Source organism: Lacerta agilis, chromosome 1 (genome assembly GCF_009819535.1).
Source record: "Lacerta agilis isolate rLacAgi1 chromosome 1, rLacAgi1.pri, whole genome shotgun sequence".
In the NCBI taxonomy this organism is placed as follows: Eukaryota; Metazoa; Chordata; class Lepidosauria; order Squamata; family Lacertidae; genus Lacerta; species Lacerta agilis.
In genome coordinates this window covers 126,615,814-126,636,602 of record NC_046312.1, presented here as the reverse complement: position 1 = coordinate 126,636,602, position 20,789 = coordinate 126,615,814, and the positions used below count along the sequence as shown (strand labels likewise).

The window sequence follows — 20,789 nt, the reverse complement described above, 5'->3', positions numbered from 1 at the left end:
ATTCAAACCCAACAGTTTATCACTTGCACGGTGTGTCAACTTAACTTTATGCTGCTTTTTGGGAAACCTAACATTTACTCCCAATACAAGAAAGGTTTACACAGTTAGTGCCACTCAAAGCAAAAGAACCTTCTGCTCTGCAAAAACTAGGGAGTTACTGCAGCAGTTCATCCTATGGGGGGAAATGCATTCAAGACTCCTGGTATTTCATCACTAGAGAGCACTGCTTTAAGCATCTACTTGCTAAGTTTGAGCTAATCCAACTGCACTGAAATTTTATACCACAAACATGTGATTACAAAAATAAATGCTGTTACGAGTTGGTGTTATCTAAAGCTACTGAGCTTCAAGCTACAAGGCACACACTCTGCCAGGATAAACCTAAGTAGATTTTTTTTCAAGCATTGGTCATAGGACAACCATCTCCTACTGCCAAATTCCTAAATAAGAAATGCAATCATTCCTATTCGTTCTAATGAGTGGTGAGTGTTTCAAAAGAATGGATGAATTAAAAACATATTTTTAAATGCCTTAGAAAATGGCTATGAAGAGCACCAAAAAATGTTGATGTAAAGTCAATATTTTGACGGAAGTGGAAGGAGACAGAGGCATTTCTCAATCAAAATCTATCCACTCTGTCATGTCCTCCCCTCCTTTCTATTAAGAGAGCAAAAGATAGCTTACCATCTGTTTGGGATTTGCTCAAGAAAATTGTGCTTGCTCTAGGATGGTCAGATGGATTTGACTCCAATGCTAAATCTGAAATAAAGAAACAGAAGGGATGCTATTCCTAGGTTTGAATTTATTTTGGGAAACATATCTACATTCCAAGAAAAGTGAACTTACTCCTAGACATCCTACCTATCCCATACTTCCCAACAGTTACATAATTAGTATCTATATAGTACATTTTTATACATTCAAACATTAGAAGAACTGTATCTCAGAATAATAATAATAATAATAATAATAATAATAATAATAATAATAATAATAAAAAGCTTCATACAGTAGTTCATAATAATCAACAGGGTGCTACCACACTAATGTTGAGCATACTGAACTGGTATTTACCCCATTCAGTTGGATTTAAAGTCCGAGTCATCAGCCTGCTCTGAAGAGATTGGGGTGGGGAACTCTGGCCATTGGGCCAATCTGTGTCCGCCATTTCTCTAAACTACCTGCTGCGACGAACCCCCACCTCTCAATTACTAAAATTGTGTCCACAAGGGTACAGGGGTGAAACCAATCCCCCTCCACTTGGTTCGCCTCAAAACAAACCCCTCTTACTTCAAGGGCTTAATAGTAAGTAATGAGAGTCTTTTTCCAGCTTTCGTGGCCTGGTATCCTCACTACTCTGGGTTACTTAAATGGACAACCTCTTGCCTACAGTAAAGGGCCTCCCTCAGCTCGGATCCCCACTGTCTCGATTTGCCTCACCACTCTGGCAACTTCGTGGCACTCTAGGTTTTCACCATCTAACCCTTTTCTGTGCGACTCTAGGACACAAACTATCACCTCCCTTTCCTCAGGTAAATTTTGCCCTTTCTTGAGTCCACACCTCTGTGAGACTTGATACCCTGCTGGACCAGTAATGACAATTCCTCCTTGGCACCAAAAAGAACTGAACTTTATTTTCTTGAGAACATAGTTGTTTTAAAGATTCATGCATTCACAATCTTAGTTGCGGTAATACAGAAACATCTTTTGCTCTATAGTTTCATGTTAAACTAAACATAACCTAAACCACCACTATCCTGGCCCCACACCCTTCTTCTTCCCTGTCTCCACACCCCCCCTCCCTCTTCTCAACTGTCAAAACGCCTGTTCCCTCCTTTTAAAGGGGGGGGGGGAACTGTCCCGCCCCCAAAGGATGAGCTGTCAGTTAAGATGACGGTGGATTAACTCCTTCTGAGCCGGGAGGTAATAACTCCTCCACCCTAGGGCCAATCAGTCACACCTGCCCATCAGCTGATGTCACTGGTGACATCAACTAATGGACAGAATGTTCTTGGAAAGTCTGCTCCCTGCCAATTGTTTCAACCTTTGAAGAGCAACACATTTTGGGGAGGGGGTATAAAAAACAACAACCCAGCATGCAGTTTTCATTGCTGTGTGATGGAGCAGTCCCTGCTAGAACCAATGTCTGCTTTGGATACAGGCTCTGACAGAAACTGCTCTGTCACACAATGATGAAGAAGCAGGCACTTGCTTTGCAGCACTCTTTGAAAGAGCTCCCCCCACTTTAAAAAGCACCAGAGCAAACTTTAAAGGGGGTGGCAAGAGACTGCTGGAAAGCATGTACTGACTTAAAGCAAACACTCTTTGCAGTGGTCTCCCCCACACCTTTGAAGACTGCTGTAGCAAACTTTAAAAGGGATGGGAAGAGACTACTGCAAAGATCATTGTAAAATCCTTTGCAAGTGTTAAAAACTGGCAGTGATCTACCCCCTTTTTGGGGGTTCAGGTCTAAGTTGCTGAGCTTTTTTAAGGAAGGAGGAAGGCCCATTTTTGGTGGGTTCGGGTCAGAGTTTTTTCAGGGAGGAGGTAAAATGTTGTGGGTTTTTTAGGGGAGCCACAGTTGTTCAGCATCTTTGGGGGGAGCCCAATGATCTACCAGTGATCTACCGCAGACGTCCAGTGATCTACCGTTAGATCACGATCTACCTGTTGGACATGCCTGTGCAGGAGCAGCCCTCATTACATATATAACACATCTTGCCCAGTGTTAGAAATTAGCCAGGTGGATTTGTGACTGGTGCAGGTCCAAAAGCCACCATGTGGAGATCTCTGAATGCCAGGCTGGCGACTAGTTAAAGCAAATTGTCACTTAGAGAACGATCTGAAATATCTTCCTTGAAGCTTGAATTTGTTAATAAATCCCATTGCCAAAAAAAAGAGCACCAAAACATTCTGTTGTGGCAACTTCAACCTAGGTTTAAAGTGCCATTTGGCAATTGGATTATGTATCTGAGTTTCTAACACCGATATTGCCATACTAGATCGGCTATTTCAAGTACATAGTGTGGACAAGCTAAAACTAAATGGCTTCCTAAAGCATCCAGCTGTTCATCAGTAGTTTAGTTTTCCTCTCTGAGTAAACAAAGAAAGTAGCTTTAATTATGCCAAACTTTTAAAAATCTACAGGCAGTCCCCAAGAATTTCAAGAAGTTGGTTAAGAACACTTTCCAAGTATGAATGGGAAACATACATTAAAACACATTATTTTACACTTAGATCATTGAAGTTGGATTTACTTCTAAGAGACATGAGTCACCAGAAAGCTTGTAAATACTGAAACTGTTAAGAAACTCATATGAAGGATACTGAGTTGGGGGGAACCCAACTACAAGGCATTTTCGATGCTGTGAGGTCATCTCAGGTCAGGATTATTTTTTAAGTCTTAACTTTAAAAAATAATGAACACACTATTGTAGCTTTTTAATAAATATAAGTACCTTTCCTACACTACCTAGCTGCAGCCCAATTCACTAGAGGCAAAAACATACCACAAATGTGTAGCAGCTGTTTTATGTGTTATATAGTGTGTGCCAGAGTGACTCTCGCACTTGGGTCTTGATTTTTGGCACGCTTGCAAAGATAGTTGTCCACAAAATGACCTATGCTATATAGACACTGGATTCACTTATACTTCAGCAGTAATTTTACAGACGGACTTAAATACCAAGGAACCACATGTGCTGCAGATTAACAGAATACACTGCTGTTTACCAGAGGGGAATCTTCAGCAGCATGGCCCAAGTCTCTGCCAAGGAGGAACAGCTGCTCCAAGGGATTTAAATTGTAGACATACTGGTATGCCTTTGGACAGCTGACAGTGAAAGTTTGTGCTGCAATGAGACAATTTCCTCTCTAAGGCACTGCAGTTTCTCTCTTTGACATACTAATATGGATATAATCATAAATCATAGATTGGAAGGGACCCCGAGGGTCATCTAGGCCAACCCCTTGCAATGCAGGAATCACCCCTGCAATAATAATAATAATAGTAATTATTATTACATCAATGCAGGATATCCTTGCATAATTCTGAGCTGAAGTTGGATAGCAAATGCATGAATGACATTGTTACATTTCTGCCTTAGCATTGTAGAATTGGAACATTCCCTACACACCCTGTCATGTTTCCACACACGCAGCATGTGTGTTTGCCTATTTGCATATAGTGTTCGAACACAAACTGTGTGTCTGCCTTGGCCGCTAATCATTGACCTGCTAATGTAACACGTGAACAAGCCAGCGATCTGAAAATGACTGGGCGTATGCCACAACAGCAGCTAGAATTTTGTTAGCTAAAAACTGGAAGACAGAAGAAATACCAACGATTGAAGAATGGCAGATGAAAATGATGGACTATATGGAGCTCGCTGAGATGACTGGGAAACTTCGTGACCGGAGGGACGACGCGGTGGAAGAAGAGTGGAAGAAATTTAAATTATACTTAAAAAACTATTGTATGGTTGAAAATTAGATATAATTTGGAAGAAAAGCTAGACTGTAGATTTAGAGTTTGGTTATGAGTGTAGGAATTGTGAAGATATGAGTTAGATAAGATTAATGATTCTTTATAGTAAAGTAAGATATTTTAAGATGGTAAGAAATTACTGAAGATGATTCACAAGGAACGCAGGATGTGGAGATAGGAGGAAGTCAGGATACAATGTAAAGGATAGATGTTAGGGATAGTATAGGTTTTTTTGTTTTTATTGTAGTTCTGTTTTTGTTTTTTTATGGTTGTATTGTTTTGTATTGGTTTGTTTGTATTGATCGTTGTTTTTATAAAATTTAATAAATATATTTTAAAAAAGAAAAGAAAATGACTGGGCGTGATTGGAAACACTTAAGTGCTAAACCTATGTCCTGCATCTTGTGTAAGTTGGGCCTCAGTGAATGGTAGAGATAGGGGAGGCATTGAAATATGCAACTGCACCACCTGAAGTGGTATGTTTCAGGAAAAGCTCCATCTCTTTATTCTTCTGTCTCTGAACTGACCCCAAATGGTAAGTCCTTGAACATCAGGTTCCTGAACGTCTCATAACAAGCAAAGTCCTATTACAATAGGGAACTAAAGTATTGCTTTCACCATCCTGACGAACATTCTCATGCAGCACATAAGCAAGCTATTACATCATATAATCATATGCTTTGGATTGACTTAGATTTCCTCCCTGGCCATTCAGCAGGACACTGACGGATGACTCCATTGTTCATACAAAGTAAGGGCAAAAGCACTTATAAGTACCAGTAAAGGTGAAATACTTTCAGACAGTTTGCTCATCTACATAGTCCTTCAGGGAACAGATGAAATGGCACTGCTGCCCTACACCTGAATTAAAGAGAGGTCATGTGTAGAAACAGTCATTAAAATATTGCAAGCTCTACATCAAACCTCCCATCAGAATGGGGGTGAGGGTTAGGAAATTGATCAGGAACAGTTAAGTCACCAAAAGAGAGGAAACAATTATTGGTTTTAGTCAAGCTTTCCATTCACTCATTTGGTTAGTATACAATTACATCCAAGTAATTTTGATTTGCAATGAAGGAGAGCACTACCTAGAAGCAAAATCCAAAACCTCTACTGTACTGATACAGCCTGCATACCTCATGCACTTCACTATTTACAGGAAGTTGATTTTTTAAAAGTACTGTACAGAGAAAATCAGATTTGCACATGAAAATACACAGAATTATTATTATGAAACTTAAAGGAAGATCAGTTTGTAACACATGTAAGCTCAGAAGGTGGACTGCACATATGTAGAAGTTAATTTCCATTTCACTCCATGCAGATGTGCAAGGACACTAACAACGTAATGATATTGACTCAGAAGTCCTACTGAATTTAATGGGGTTTCTTCCAGGTAAGTGGGTCCTCATTAACCATGAGCTGCAGCTAAAGTTTGTTGCACAGCCACCTATCTGGCTTTCATGACTGAATCAGGTATTGCCTGTACTTCATAGCTTAGCATACCATGTGAACCAGCTCAGATTATAAAGGTTCTACATAACAAAGACTAATATTTCAAAGTTGGTCGGTTTTTAACGACTTTCCTGAATTACTTTTCTTAGTTCCAATGCAGCATCTGCTGTCATAAGCTGCTGCCAACTCTTATGACATTTTACAATAAAAAGCTTCTAAAAGGCTTGTCATAGGGTGATAAACCCGTTTATTTCACTGCATTTCTGTTTTAAGATGGATTTGTAATTTTTAATAATGTTGTTTCACTTCTGAAGATAGCTTGATTTGAAATAAAATCTGTAATGCAATAAAGCATGTTAAATTCTACGGTTCTTAAAGCCCAATTATGATGCACACTCACAAACACTTACAGAAACAGTGTGAAAATAAATATTGTCTGGAAAAAATCTGACACCTTATAAATACGATACAATGGAACACGTTTATTGTTGAAGAAATGATTGACATTTGTAACTATCAACTAAAATGAAAGACATCCACTTTCTATCTAATGTGCAAGAACACTGGTCCAGTTTCTTCTGGAAAATTCTGAAGACCTAGGCCACAATCTAATGCATTTAATTCTGTACTGAATTGTGGCTCTTGTCTTCAGGTGAGTGATGCTGCCATGTGAACACAGCCAGACAAAAATCCAGTAGCTTCGCAATCACTTCCCTTGTTTTTAAAAGAGATACAATTGTGGAGTGTACAAAGAATACATGATGCATGACCAAAGGTTTTGGATCATGCTTCTAGGTAGTATAAAGGCTTTATTTAATTGAAGAAGTGTTTTAACTGCCATAGCAACCAAGTAGTGGGTATGGCTGTTCAGGAAGTATGTTTTAGACAATGGGGAAATTGATTTAAATTAATCTTTACTTAAGCAAGTTAAAACCACAGATTTAAATCAAGCTACTAGATGAGTTCAAGCCCATTTTATAATCCTCTCCTAAGCACCCTAACTTTCTGGAAACTGGGGTAGTAGTTACACAACAAAAGCCATTTACTTTCGATCTCACTGAAGAAGCATCCAAAATGTTTGGTTCATAGAGTCGCAAGTATTCATGATTTGCCATAAAACAACACATGGCCTATTATGACATTTATAATGCTTAACCCAAACATGCATGCCTTTCCCCACTGTTTTCTAACCAAAATTTAAGACAAACCAGAGCACGCCAGGCACGCCTATCCTTCACTGCCTCTTGGCCAAACTACGAGAGGCAGTGAAGGATAGGCGTGCCTGGCGTGCTCTGGTCCATGGGGTCATGAAGAGTCGGACACGACTGAACGACTGAACAACAACAATGATTTTTATCCACCCTCTGGGTTACAGACACTTAAGGTTACAAACTCTGCTAACCAAGAAACAGTAACTCGGGTTAAGAACTTTGCTTCAGGATGAGAACAGAAATTGTGCAGCAGTGGCACGGCAGCAGCAGGAGGCCCCATTAGCTAAAGTGGTACCTCAGGTTAAGAACAGTTTCAGGCTAAGAACAGACCTCCCGAACAAATTAAGTTCTTAACCCGAGGTACCACTGTAATAGCTCCCAAATTCTAAAGACATTATAGAACTTCAGCCACATATTTCCTAGCCCTAAGGAAGAAAGCAAAACCGAATGGAAAAAAAGGTCCATGGAATAAAAAACCCAGCTGCACTTTCCAAAAACATTTAGATGGCTACAACTGTCTGACATATTTTTCAGAATTGGTTGTAGACTTTAAAAGCCGTCTTAAATGACTCGGATAGAACTCAAAAGACCAGCTGCTTTTCCTATTAGGTATTATAGACTCACTTTTACGGAATATGCAAAACTAGCTGCCCTTTGCTTTGGGCTAGCTTGAGCCCCATGACTTACAGGAAGACAGCAAAGTGAAATGGCAACCCGACCAAGATTAAATGCTTATACAGGCATACTGTACATAAGAGATATTGGGGGTTCGGTAGCAGACCACCATAATAAAGCAAGTACAGTGGTGCCCCGCTAGACGAATGCCTCGCAAGACGAAAAACTCACTAGACAAAGGCATTCGTCTAGCGGAAGGCTGCCCCGCAAGACGAATTTGTCTATGGGGCTGCCTTGCAAGATGAAAAATTGTTGTCTTTTTTTTTTTCGTCTAGCGAAAGCGCGGCTGTCATTGCCGCTTCGCTAGACGAAAAACCCACTAGACGAAAATTTTCGCAGAACGAATTATTTTCGTCTAGCGGGGCACCACTGTATTGCATTAAAGTCATACAATTTTTTGTTTGTTTCCCAGTACATATAAAAGTTATGTTTACACTATACTGTAGTAGTCTATTAAGCCAGGCCACCTTGGCTGCATGGGTGGGAGGGCAAAAACCCGGCTCCAGCCCAAGCCGATTCCACTCTCATAGCCAGAAGAGGGGTAGTGGTGGTAGGGGGCTTCCTTTCCCTGCCTGCAGCTGCACCTGTGTCCTCATAAGGTAACAATATCTACAACGCGCAATAAAGGGAGCTATGCCTGTATATTGTAAGTTTAGTTGGCCATCATTGGTGTTAGCTTGCCTTCAATCGAGACAATTTACGCTACCCAAGTTAGGAAGAGAGCAGAGAGAATGGTAGCAGATCCTTTACATCCCGGTCATCATCTGCTTGATTTACTTCCATCTGGACGTTGCTACAGGACTTCATATACAAAATCGGCCAGGCACAATAATAGTTTTTTTCCCTTGTGCCATTAAATTGTTAAATTCGTAGTTGTATAGCTGAAGGGGAGGTAAATTATGGGTGGGGTTTCTTTGCTTCTTTGTATTGTGAGAGGAACAGTGTCTGTATGTTTACATTGCAATGTAGCCGAAACAAATTCCAAGTATGTTGGAAAATGTACTTGGCCAATAATAAATTATTCCTATTCCTATTCCTATTCCTACTCTCATGAACAAGGAAAGTGTCTTGTATTCCATGCCATTTCCGATTTGTCTGTCTTTCCTTAGGTCTCTTACAGTTGGATTTTATGCATATTTCATCAGCAAGTCTCACTGGCTTCAGTAGGATTTACTTTAATGTGTGTAGGATTGTAGGAAGATCAGCTTCTTTAAATAATAGCCTCTGCCCAAATATTAATTAAAAACAAGCAACAAGTCAAAGACAAATAAGCACAGTAAAAGAAGTGATAAACCACCAGGAGAAAGCCGTAAAACTAGCATTAAAACACATTAAAAGATCTAATGAATTTTGTATAAAAATATAAACCCTGGCATCAAAAGGATGACTTGGGCACTTATGCAGGCAAGTCTCTCTGAGGTGGGCCAGAGGCATACCTAGGGTTGCACCTGCCGTCACCAGGGGGCAGGGGAATCACTTTACAATAGCCACATTAGAAATACAGTAACATTTTGCACAACCCAATTGCTACATGTTATACATCCCAAGTACTTGAAGTGTCCGGACTGAGGAGGATGGAAAGAATTGCACGCCTTTGTACCACAGTGTATTCCCACACAGTGTCGCCAAACACACATACATCATACGTTCCCTAGTTTTGATAGGTGATTTTGTGCCCCTCGAGGCCTGCACCCCCAGCAGGGGCCGGTGGTAAACCTCTGAGGAGGGCATTCCATAACCAGGGCACCAGTACCAAAAATATTCTCTCTCCATCTGACACACCCCGTGAAGTAGCGGAACTCAGAGAAGGATAGCAGTCAGTGCCGGTGGGAAAACACCACACTAATATGATCAGATTGCTGGGTCCCCGATACCCTTGCTGCCTTGTTTAGGATCAAGTTGTTTCCAGATGTTTGATATGGTTTCCAGATCTTTTTCAGAGGCAGCCTTGTGTATAATACAGTGTTCGAAACTCCCATTTTTCTAGGCGCAATTTGCGACAGAGAATTTCATTGGCGCGAACAGATCTGAGCTCTGGGCACAGTACTGTACCTAGGATTTCAATTTAAAACTGCAGAGTGGAAGGAAAGAGGAACTTCTCCTGCCTCCCCACTTCCAGCTACTCTCTGAAGACTAGAGAAGAGACCCTCTTCAGAATATTATGTGGGTGGGCAGGGGAAGGACTAGACCATGTGAAAAATGAATGTAATATTTTAGCTGCAGTCCATTCATTTTCAGCTCTGTTTTCTTGTTTTAAAAAGCGCACCTAGACATTCTGTTGTTGCGCCCATAGCCTAGGTTTAAGGTAACATTTAGCTCCTAGCTTTCGTATCTCAGTTTCTAACACTGGTATATCACATTACTCCAAACAGTAGGTTATAAGAAAGAACATAGGTAACTGTAGTAAGGTGATATCTGTCCTTAGAGGGATACAGTTGATATTATCAACCAAAGGTGATAAAGGGCACTTCATGCCATTGAGGCTATTTGCATTGACAGTGATAACACCAGACCTATGATCTACTGTGAATCTGATCCTTACAGTGGATGCAACGCCATCCAGAACAAGTTAAATTCCTCAACCAGTCAGGTGAACCACCACCTAACAGAACCATAATCTTATCTGGATTGGGGCATTACTGTACCTAGTCACTGATGACTAAAAGGAGAGATAGAGCTGGATGTCATCTGTGTCTACTGATGACACCAGTGTTAAATTTGTGGATGACTTCTGTAAGCAATTTCATGTAGATATTAAACAATATGGGAGATAATGTAAGAGCCCTGTGGTACTCCATAACATACTTGCCAAGGAGCAGAGCAATAACCCCCTCAATGCCACCAGGGCCTCAACCATCCAAGCAGGAGTGGAGCCCCTGCAATCCAATTCTTCAGACTCAAAATAGTCTAACCAGAAGGATGCCAATGTTGAAAGCTGCCTAGAGGTCCAAAGGAATCAACACAGTTATATGCCTCTTGCTCCTTACTGCTACCACATATTTCATCCCACAGGACAACCCTTCCAAAACTGGGCCTAAAGCCCACATGTAATTTTGTATTGAATTGTGCCTCGGGAAAGGTTGAATCAACCGAACACATTCTCCTGACCTGCCCATTTTATGTTGCTCTTAGACAGAAACTGATAGCTCCACTCTTAGGCCACCTTAGCCTGGTAGATGGAGAATGTCAGGTTTCGTTTTTGCTGAATAATTTTACTGGCACCACAACTTTTGAGGTGGCCAAATTTCTTTTTTTTGCCCTTAAACAGCGTAAGGTCAAAATCGATGGTATCGATATGGGTTTTTATGTATAATTTACTTTTACTGTATGTTTTAGTGTAAACCCCTCTGAGTTGTCTCAGGTTTTTAAAATTTGTATGGATGATTGTGTTCTGACTGACGGTCGAATAAATTGTTATTGAATTGTATTTTCGAGCTGGAACTGATAGTATTGCAGATCCTTTCCTCTGAGAGGTGCCTTGTGAGAAAGGCCTGGTGTTTGCTCACGTCTGCTGTTGCAAGAGCAAGCTGCAGCATGTTTCACTCCTAGACTTGCCACAGCTACTCCAGAAGAAAAAGCTGCTCAGCACTAAGCATTAACCCTTCTGAATACTTTGAAGGTAACTGTGAAGTGTTAGGTTTGCTTCCCCTTTCTTCACCCTAATACTGTTTTGCAGTACACTTTTTTTGTTGTACACTTGCAAATTTTAACAAGGAGTGTTTCCCCTTTTCTAACAATATTGTAATTTAATTTTATCTACCGTATATCGCGGCGTATAAGGCGACTCGGCGTATAAGACGACCCCCCAACTTTTAATGTGAAAAAACAGAGTTTGGGGTATACTCACCCAGCCCGGGATCCATGGCTGCTGAGGCGGCGGCAGCGGCGGGGAGAGCGTCCCCCGCGCCACACAGGAGATTTCCGCGCTTGCCGCCCAAGCGCACAGCGGCCCCCATGGCTGCTGAGGCGGCGGCAGCGACGCCTGGGGCAGCGGGGAGAAGCTCCCCGTCGCCGCAAAGGAGGCCTCCGCGCTTCCTGCTGAAGCGCAGGACGGCCTCCCCGGCTGCTGAGGCGTCGGTAGCGACGCCTGGGGCAGCGGGGAGAAGCTCCCCGTCACCCCAAAGGAGGCCTCCGCGCTTGCCGCCCAAGCGCACAGCGGCCCCCATGGCTGCTGAGGCGGCGGCAGCGACGCCTGGGGCAGCGGGGAGAAGCTCCCCGTCGCCCCAAAGGAGGCCTCCGCGCTTCCTGCTGAAGCGCAGGACGGCCTCCGCAGCTGCTGAGGCGTCGGTAGCGACGCCTGGGGCAGCGGGGAGAAGCTCCCCGTCGCCCCAAAGGAGGCCTCCGCGCTTCCTGCTGAAGCGCAGGACGGCCTCCACGGCTGCTGAGGCGTCGGTAGCGACGCCTGGGGCAGCGGGGAGAAGCTCCCCGTCGCCGCAAAGGAGGCCTCCGCGCTTCCTGCTGAAGCGCAGGACGGCCTCCACGGCTGCTGAGGCGTCGGTAGCGACGCCTGGGGCAGCGGGGAGAAGCTCCCCGTCGCCCCAAAGGAGGCCTCCGCGCTTCCTGCTGAAGCGCAGGACGGCCTCCACGGCTGCTGAGGCGTCGGTAGCGACGCCTGGGGCAGCGGGGAGAAGCTCCCCGTCGCCGCAAAGGAGGCCTCCGCGCTTCCTGCTGAAGCGCAGGACGGCCTCCACGGCTGCTGAGGCGTCGGCAGCGACGCCTGGGGCAGCGGGGAGAAGCTCCCCGTCGCCCCAAAGGAGGCCTCCGCGCTTGCCGCCCACGCCCAGCCCGGGCTCCATGGTGGCTGAAGCGCCGGGGAGAGGCTCCATGCAGCCAGTGGCGGGGCGGAACTCCGGGTCATGATGTTGCCGGCGTACAAGACGACCCCCGACTTCAGAGAAGATTTTTCGGGCTTAAAAAGTCGTCTTATACGCCGCGATATACGGTACTCCCACTGTTTTTATTGCTCCTTTTTATTGCTCCTGCTTTTCTCTGCTGCTATTATTACCGCATTTAGAAGTTTCTCAGCCTGTAATTTTTACTATCCAGGCATTTATGGAATTTTATGTTGCTAACTGTATATTATGTTTTTAATGTTATTATTTAGAGTGAAAATAAATTGACCTAAGTGTTGTTCATTGCCACAAGCACCTTGCAAAACATTATCTATAAAATTTACTGAAGCTCCCACTGCCCTTTTTCTTAAACAGAACGAAGAAAATTGTTGTTTGTGCCATTAAGACAGTCTAAAAACTCATACAGCAAGGCAACTACACAGATGGCTACCCATCATCTGAAGAATTTGGCCACACTTATTATTTGCTTACTATATTTCCAACCAGTCAATCAAGAAGATTAACCAATAAGATTGTTCACAAATAATGAGAGAGATTTGAAGAGCATAACTTCAACCTTTTTTTTTTGGTGGATGCATTTCTGTCTTCTCAATGAATGATGTCTTACTTCCACATTAATTTCAGTAGACAAGTACATCTACTGTGTCCTGTTCACGCTGCTAGTTCAAGGGGGGAATAAAATACTGCTTTTTATCTTCAGCAAGCCCCCATGGATACTTCCTGTTGTTGAGAAGCCTGGAAGATACACCATGGTTCCTTGCTGCCTACTTCTTGTCTGGTTGCTTGCAAGAAAAATAGCATTAAGCATTCTGGCACTATTCATCCAATGCTGCCAGCTTATTTTATTGCAGATGTGGAGGTATACTATAGTATTTCAAATTGAACATTAGAAAAAAATACCGTCAAACTGCACCACACACATGAGAAGAGGTTGGTTACATTACTGATGTGTATAATCAGAAAGCAGCTATAACTGAGTAAGACTGGTAAATATTTTCCCGTGTCAAAGTACTCTTTGATAGGTACAACTAATTTTAGTATTATTCCTTTGGTTCAGGAAGCAAACATAACTTAGTTTTTTTCCAGGAAACCTGCATGGAACAAGAGCTGGGTGGGAGTGGGTTGCTGATATCTGACTTTACTGCTGTAACTTAACTTCCTGTTGGTCTGGATATAGCTTGCCATTGTCCAGCTATATTATGTCATTTTTAAGTTAGCCTCCAGAATTCCATTGTTCCACCACCCTTTTCCTTCCTTCCAATAAACACATAGAAAATCCAGTGGTTAAGACACTCAACCTTGTCTTGACACTTGCACTCTGAACACAACTTTTGTATCACAATTCATAACTATATATTGGTTATTAGAAGCAGCATGTCTCGGTTTTAAAAAGGTATCAAGTGTCCCCATCAAGAAGTCAGTTCTGGGATTGGTATGCATTATACAAATTTAAGATGGAATGTATTTGCTTACATTGCATATTTTGCTTCCAAACATCATTACAGGAAGATGCCATCACAACTGCACTTCCAATCCTTAATACAAAGGCAGTTTCTTGTTAAAGTAAACAAGTCACGTTCAAAGGAATTGCCAGGGAAGTAGGGGAGAAAGGTTAGATTTCCCCAAGAGTTGCCCAGATCCTCTAGTTGAGATGTGAATCCCTTATTTCATACTGGAGTACAAGCTATTTCAATCTAGTCCAAAAATGCTTTGCCAGATTAGTAAAATATACACAAATGTTGATAAAGTCTACCCCCCAATATTATATGCCAAGAAGTGGAAGTGTATATATAACTCCACAAAATGGCCAGATCACTCTGGAAAAGTGTTGTGCTTGTTCCCATTATTAATGGAGAGCTGTTGCTCATCTGGGGCCAATTTATACTATATGGCTGTATACTGTATAAAAATTATCCAACTGCTCTCAATGCACCACTTACTAGAAGACCATGAGAGAAGTGAACACTAACTTTGAGGCTGGATTGCAGCTCTCTCTATAAGATAGCTTTTGGGAGAAAGAAGAACAGATGACCGTAAGCTGGACGTTTGAAAGACAAGCAGCAACACTATGCAGCTTGTGTGCAATGAGAGCTGCTGCCATTTAGCTTTTGTAAACAGCCCCAGTATTGGAAAAGGTACTGTTTCAACCTATCAGACGCAGCAAATAATCTCCATGAAGAAGACGAAAAACAATGACTGATACTAAGAAAGATAGCAAGAAAAGTTTTCACAACACAGCTATCTACTACCAGTTCTGGAATTATAGGGGAGAAGGCCAGGGATCCTACATACACCCACAATGGTTTTAATGAAGTAAACAAACATCATATATTTTTAAAATAAATAAATGGGGGTGGCACTCCTGTAACTGGGAACTGCTACCAGAAGGAAACACAACAGGAACAAGGACTTCAAGACCAACCCACCAGGTCATTTCTTCTTTTGCAGGCACTTTTATTATCAATCTTTTCCATTGTTCCGATTCAGCAACTACTGCCTATCTTCTAAGGCAGGGGTGGCCAACTCCCAAGTGACTGCGATCTACTCACAGAGTTAAAAACTGGCAGTGATCTACCCCCTTTTGGGGGGTTCAGGTCAAAGCTGTTGAAGTTATTTTTAGGAACAAAAGCCCTGTTTTTTGGGTTTCAGGTGAAAGAGTTGTTGAGCTCTTTTTTAGGGAGGAGGAAAGCCCTGTTGAGCTTTTTTTAGGCGAGCCAAAGTTGTTGAGCTTCTATGGGGGGAGCCAGTGATCTACCAGTGATCTACCACAGACGCCCAGTGATCTACCAGTAGATCACAATCTACCTGTTGTACGTGCCTGTTCTAAGGGCAACAGAAGGGTTATCCACACTCATTTCCCCCCAAGTAGCAACGAATACTTTCCCATTAAATTCAGCAGTGAAGTACTCCACTTCTGAGCTGTTCTGCATTCCTACTTCTCACTTAGAATTAAGCTACTCCTTCTCAGCTTTGCATTTAGACTCCAAGTCTACAATTAGGCACAAACAGTGTGCTCCTATCTGCACACCTTTAACCTGGATTCATCCTTCGGTGGCACTTAAGTGGAACAGAATGTTGGTAACTGACTTTCATATATCAGTTTTACCCATTAGCAGTGCACTGTCATCATTTTGATAGGTGCTTGATGGCGCATCATGGTCCTAGTTCATACTGATGATTATTAAAAGCAAAATGAAGACCTAGAGTTGCTGTCTCAATCTGGACAAGAGCATATGAGATGACTGGATTACAAGCCTGATGAGAAGTTAGTAGCCATTTTGGTTAATGTACGAATTGGAAAATAATAAACATAAATAATTTCTCTTTAATCTTCCTCAGCTCTAAGGTTCAAAGTACAGGCGGAAACTTTCACATCCTCCTTCAGTGATACACTACAAGCTAAAGGAGTGTTCATTACTCTTCTGACACACTGTTTCCAGACAGAGATTTCTCTGAATGCCAAACAGACCCATAAATCACAGACAGACAGCATCAGTTTCTGTGCTGATCACTGCCATTCCAGAAGGCGGGCCAGGGACTAGCAAGAGCAGCCAGTCCAGGAGGCAGCAGCATAGTCCAAAACTGGTATAATGCACCATATTTTGTGTTTGCGCTTTGAGGGTAAGAGAAAGAAATCCACTGGGAGTATAGAATGTTAAAAGGGAATGGGGAGGCTGAAAAGGCATAGGATGATAATTGGGTGGCAGGGGGAAATTTGGTCAGTTGACAGGAAAGGAGAGAGATTAGCCAGTTAGGAATAGGTTTGGGAGATGACTAGTTCTAATTACATTCACCCCAGATTTCAGTTTACTGTGAATTTGCTTTCATTGTTACTCAAATAAACATTGTGCAGTTAACCCTTTGTAACCAGTGTCAGAAACTCAGATGTATAAACTAGGCGCCAAATGGCTCCTTAATCCAAGGTTACAGTTGCCAAAACAAACTGTCTAGTTGCCATTTTGGAGCAAGATGGATCTAAAGCCTTATTTTTCAAAGGATGGACAGGCTGTGATTCTCAGTTAAACATCTCACTAGTTCAAATGACAACCTTGAGCTACCAGTAGGTTAAGAACTTTGAGAACTTAAAGAAGAAAAGTCACTTGATCCAGAGACAATCCACATATATATTGGTCTATTCCTACCTCTTTTTCTTAATAGTGACACAGACCATTCACAATGTAGGAATATTCTTCACAGCTGTGAGCAGGGCAGCGGGGTGGGGTAATTGGAGACAAGCTACAACAATTAACTACAACGTTGTTCACTGCTGCTACTCAGGCTGCACAGAAGAAGCATTTTGGTTCGTGATATTCATTCTGATTGTGCAGATAAAATATTAACGGTTAGTATTCTATAGGATGTGATTTTAATGTGTGAAAACAGTCCAGATCCAATGATCCCCTGGCATTTCAGGCGCCATGGCATCTTCACTTGGTTGCAAGAACTATGCTATCACAGGCATGTGACACCTTTGTGCCCCCTTCCTTGCGCGATGTGTTCATCTGGCTACTAACCTGAAGGCTGGTGATTAGATTGACCCTGAGGTCCCTTCCAACTTAAAATTTTGCCAGCCATCCTTTCTCAAACTCGGGTCCCCAGATGTGTTTGGGACTACAACTCCCACCACCTTAGCTACCAGGACCAGCGGTCAAGGCTGATGGGAGCTGTAGTCCCAAACACATCTGGGGACCGGAGTTTGAGAAAGGCACCCAGCGGGGATGTCGGGGATGTGAAAATAACAGCCCAGCTGATCAAAGCTGCACCTACTTCCGAGTAACGGTCATTTTGAAGGCTTCAGGGATAACACGGGAGAAGCCACGGAAAGAAAAGAGGCTTCACTCCGGAGGGGGCGGCACTTCCACGCCCCCCCAAACTTCCTCAGACCCCCCGGGGGTCCTCGTTCCCCCCCCCCCGCCACTCTCCCTCACTCACCATCCGGGAACTCGCGGTCGCTGATGTGCTGCAGGTGGGGGCCGCCCCCGCCGGGATCCGAGTCCCCCGACTCTGCCTCAGTGACCTCCCGGTAGGCGCCCGTCCTCCGCTCGAGCCCCACGGCCGCCGCACCGCTCCCGCCGCCACCGCCACCGCCCCCTCCGGCGGACGCCGCCCTCAGCGCCGACCCGCGGACCCGGCCGAGCTTGGGGCTGGCGCCGGGAGAGACGCAGCAGGTGACGGTGTTCCCCATGGCGGAGCGGGAGGGGAGCAGCAGCAGGAGAAGCCGCCGCCGCCGCCGCCGCCTGGGCTGGGCCCGAGCCCGGCTATAGAAGGCCTCGGCGACGGCAGCAGCAGCAGCAGCAGCGTCGCCTCATTGTCACGCCGGCGCCGCCGCCGCCGCCGCCGCTCTCGCCGCCTCGCCGCCCTGCGCCTGCGCCCGGCCCCGCTCGCCAACAAGCCGCTCCCGCCGCCGCCGCCCCCTCAGCAGCCGCAGCCGGAAGACCCGGGCAGAAGCCGCTTTCCCAACGGTCCCCGCGGCGGCGGAGGGAGCGGCGGCGGCGGCGCCCTGGCCAGCCAATCGCCGGCCGCTCCCTCCACCCCCACGTGACAAACCCCCACCAACACCTCGCCCCTCCCGCACGCCAGCGACGTATCATCTGAAGGCTAATGGGGGGGGGGGGGGGATGACGAGGAGGGACCGGGGGCGCCGCCCGAAGCCACGCGATGGGGGCGGGGTCGAGAAGCGGATATGCGCGGGCGCACATATATATATGCACACGCATATGCACATATATGTACACACACCTTGATGCATATGCACACACACATATAAATATATATATGTACGCACACACACACACACATATATATATATATATATATACACACACACACACACACACACGTGAAAATCAAAAAATTAGAATATTGTGGAAAAGTCCATTTATGTAAGCAATTGTTTTCATTAGCTACTAGAGTTTAATCTATGAGATAGGCATGCCCAACCTGCGGCCCTCCAGATGTTTTGGCCTACAACTCCTATGATCCCTAGCTAACATGACCAGTGGTAAGGGATGATGGGAATTGTAGTCCAAAACATCTGTTATAATTGTGATGATTAGGGCGTACAGCTGATGAAAACTGCAAAGTTGCAATTGTTAATTTGGGGTTCTCATCAGCTTTACGCCATAATCATCACAATTATAACAAATAGAGGCTTGACATATCTCACTTTGCATGTCATGAGTCTATCTCGTACATTAGTTTCACCTTTTAAGTTGAATTACTGAAAGAAGGCTGATCGCCGAAGAATTGATGCTTTTGAATTATGGTGCTGGAGGAGACTCTTGAGAGTCCAATGGACTGCAAAAAGATCAAACTTATCCATCCTTAAAGAAATCAGCCCTGAGTGCTCATTGGAAGGACAGATTCAAAAGTTGAGGCTCCAATACTTTGGCCACCTCATGAGAAGAGAAGACTCCCTGGGAAAGACCCTGATGTTGGGAAAGATGGAGGGTACAAGGAGAAGGGGACGACAGAGGATGAGATGGTTGGACAGTGTTCTCGAAGCGACTGGCATGAGTCTGGCCAAACTGGGAGGCAGTGAAGGATAGCCGTGCCTAGCATGCTCTGGTCCATGGGGTCACGAAGAGTCGGACACGACTGAACAACAACAACAACAACTGAAAGAAATGAACCTTTCCACAATATTCTAATTTTTTGAGTTTCACCTGTATGTTGCGTGTGCATATATATATATATATATACATATACACATAAAAAACCATATATATACACACACACACACACACACACACAAATACACGACTCCAACCACCTACCTACGGTTCTTCCCGTGCTCAGGGAGGCAGCTCCGTGTGCTCAGAACCCTCTTTCAGTTTCGTATCAAAGGGGAAAGCTAGTCTAAACTATTTAGAGTCAGAATTCAGGTGAGGGTTACACTGCTCTACACGTTTCTATCTCTGTGATCTTCTCCGGGGTTTTTTTAAATAAAAGAAACCCGCCTCTATTTGCATAGCCCCGCCCCGATGCCCAAGCCCCGCCCTCCCAGCTCTGATATTACTTCACTTGCAGCTTTGACTTCAGTCCCCGCCCGTCGGCGGAGGAGGCGGGTGGGCCTCGTGATCGTAGCCCGTGTTGTCCGTCTCAGGACTATTTGCTCTTTAATACTCGCCTGTGGAATGCGAAATTTCCCAGGCGATGATCGCAGGTCCTTCATAAGCATCAGCACCAACTAGAACTCCAGAAATGGAGGAGGGGAGGAATCCCATTGAGCTTTGAGAAAGTGAGCCCCTGATGGGCATGAATCATACTGTAGAGTTGGAAGGGACCCCAAGGGTCATCTAGTCCAACCCCCTACAACGCAGGAATCTCAGCTGCAGCATCCATGACAGGTTGCCATCCAACCTCCACTTCGAAACCCAAGGAAGGCGATTGTCCACCACCTGTCCACTGTCTAACGGTTCTTACCATCATAGATGTCTAGTCAGAATCTCCTTTCTGGTAACTTGAGGCCATTGGTTCGAGTGCTACCCTTCTCCGGAGCAGGAGAAAAGGGGAAGAAAAAAAAACACCCAGACTTGCACCATCCTCCATGAGGCAGCCCTTAGAATATTTGAAGATCTAAGTTGTGTGGAGGGAGGAACTGCAGCTTTGAGGAGAAAGGTGGAGAATATTTCGTGCAGAGAGAGAGTACTTGAGGCAAAGCACAAAATAATCTCTCTCTCTCTCTCCCCCCCCCCCCAGGGAAGGAAGAGGCGCATAATATAAAAAATAATAATAAGAAAAATAATAATAAAAATAATAATAATTTATCTGTACCCCGTCCATCTGGCTGGGTCTCCCCAGCCACCCTGGGCGGCTTCCAACAAATATTAAAATATCACAGATTAAAAACTTCCCTAAACAGGGCTGCCTTCAGGTATTTTCTGAATGTCAGGTAGTTGTTCATCTCCTTGACCTCTGATGGGAGGGCGTTCCACAGGGCGGGCGCCACTACATTGAAGATCTACATTGGGAACAAGGGTGGGAGGAGACCAGCAACACCCCCAATTCCCCAAGAGGCATTTGTAGAGGAAACATTGGGAGGGGGGTGTCACGTGTGTGGATCTGACCTCCAAGAACATTCAAGTAATGCTGTAATTAAGAGGCAGG

General features: G+C 44.3%; 1 protein-coding gene across 1 annotated transcript in view; it reads right to left on the bottom strand.

Moving 5' to 3' along the window:
- The window catches only part of CCNYL1 (cyclin Y like 1), a 32,540-nt gene extending 14,660 nt beyond the window's left edge, over positions 1-17,880 (bottom strand). Inside the window, exons 1-2 of the mRNA XM_033170251.1 lie at positions 17,613-17,880; positions 685-759 (exon numbers count right to left, since the gene is read on the bottom strand). Of these exons, the coding sequence (XP_033026142.1) occupies positions 685-759; positions 17,613-17,865 (328 nt within the window). The 5' untranslated portion in view covers positions 17,866-17,880. The remainder of the gene's footprint in view (positions 1-684; positions 760-17,612) is intronic.
- Positions 17,881-20,789: the final 2,909 nt, after the last annotated feature.